The sequence below is a fragment of the Camelina sativa genome, chromosome 17, assembly GCF_000633955.1.
Source record: "Camelina sativa cultivar DH55 chromosome 17, Cs, whole genome shotgun sequence".
In the NCBI taxonomy this organism is placed as follows: domain Eukaryota; kingdom Viridiplantae; phylum Streptophyta; class Magnoliopsida; order Brassicales; family Brassicaceae; genus Camelina; species Camelina sativa.
Window position 1 is genome coordinate 231,247 of NC_025701.1, and position 1,323 is coordinate 232,569.

Below are 1,323 nucleotides of genomic sequence, written 5' to 3' on the forward strand. Positions count from 1 at the left end.
TTCGTCTGCTACTTCCTTGCAGTTTCCCTAAATAAACAACAATACATATGTTCTTAGAAAAGGTAAGATTCAGATATGGAAACTTTTTAGAAATTATTACCATAAACATATAAAAAACAAAACAAGATCAACAAAAACCCTAATTGGGTTGTGTTAAAAGCTTACGCATTTCATGAGACGAATGTTACCAGGAGAGTATTGAATAAACAATGACTTTACCCTAAACCCACATCCCACGCATCTGTATTCACTCGCCATTGCTCTCTCTCTTTCTCCCTCGAAGAAGAAGAATAAGGAACAATAGGAGTTCGGGTCCGGGTCCGGATCCGGATCCGGATCCAGATCTGGGTTTAGGTCTTGAATTCTCAGTGGGCCTGTTAACGGGCCTTACTTATTCAGTCTTAAAATCTAATTATCATGCCCACGTTTGCTTTAAGATTGGTATTTGGACGAGGTGTAATAATGAGCATATACGTTACAATTTGTAAATGGTTCAATTCGAATAAAACCCTTGTTCATATGACGTAGCGTTTTGAAATGCATAGATCCCATATATTAAAATGAATTAAACACATTAAATCTCAACTTTAAAGAGCTAGATATACTTTTTACTTTGTAGTTTAAATATCTTATGAATTGGACTCATCTATGTAATCATCAATATATTCAAAAGTCTAGCTAGATTAGTAATTAGAATTAACCAGACCTACTAAAAAAGTCTAGTGCTTCACTAATCTTATTAGTTATTACCGTCATGTGCTTTACAGGCAGCAAATGTGGCAAATGAAATCCTGAGTCTTCCATATGCGCTGGCTGAGCTGTGTGGGTTGGTCTTGGATCAAATCATGCTAAACGGGCATTAGACCTTTTAAGAGTTCAAATCATACTCAAAAAAATATTCAAACAGAACAGAAATTAAGAGTTCAACATACTCAAAAGAGAAATTAAGATACTTCAAATGGATTCTTCTTGTAGCTCAAAGTCTCAAAAATAATTCAAATGGATTCTTCTTGTAACTCATCTTCACTGTCCCAATACTCAACAAACTTCGACACATCCTGATAGACTCCTGAAGAGGAATCTGCTTCCCAAGAACACACTCGTCTTGAGCTGTGAGCAACGTCCAAGTGGTTTGAGTCTCGTCTTCTAGCTTCTTGTTCAGCTCCTTGAGTAGTCCAGTGATGGCTTGGTTGAACCTCTTGGACCGTGACCTTGTTATAGGACCCGCCGGGACGGTTAACGCTTCCTCTGCTGCTTCCGCTGGTTCAAGCTGTTCCTCCGGTGCTTCCTCTGGTTCAAGCTGCTCCTCCAATACTTCCTCTG

The 1,323-nt window shown here is 38.5% G+C and overlaps 1 protein-coding gene across 1 annotated transcript in view; it reads right to left on the minus strand.

Moving 5' to 3' along the window:
- LOC104754245 (protein arv1 homolog) overlaps positions 1-255 on the minus strand; it is a 3,505-nt gene extending 3,250 nt beyond the window's left edge. Inside the window, exon 1 of the mRNA XM_019239816.1 lies at positions 166-255. Coding sequence (XP_019095361.1) covers positions 166-174 — 9 coding nt within the window. The 5' untranslated portion in view covers positions 175-255. The remainder of the gene's footprint in view (positions 1-165) is intronic.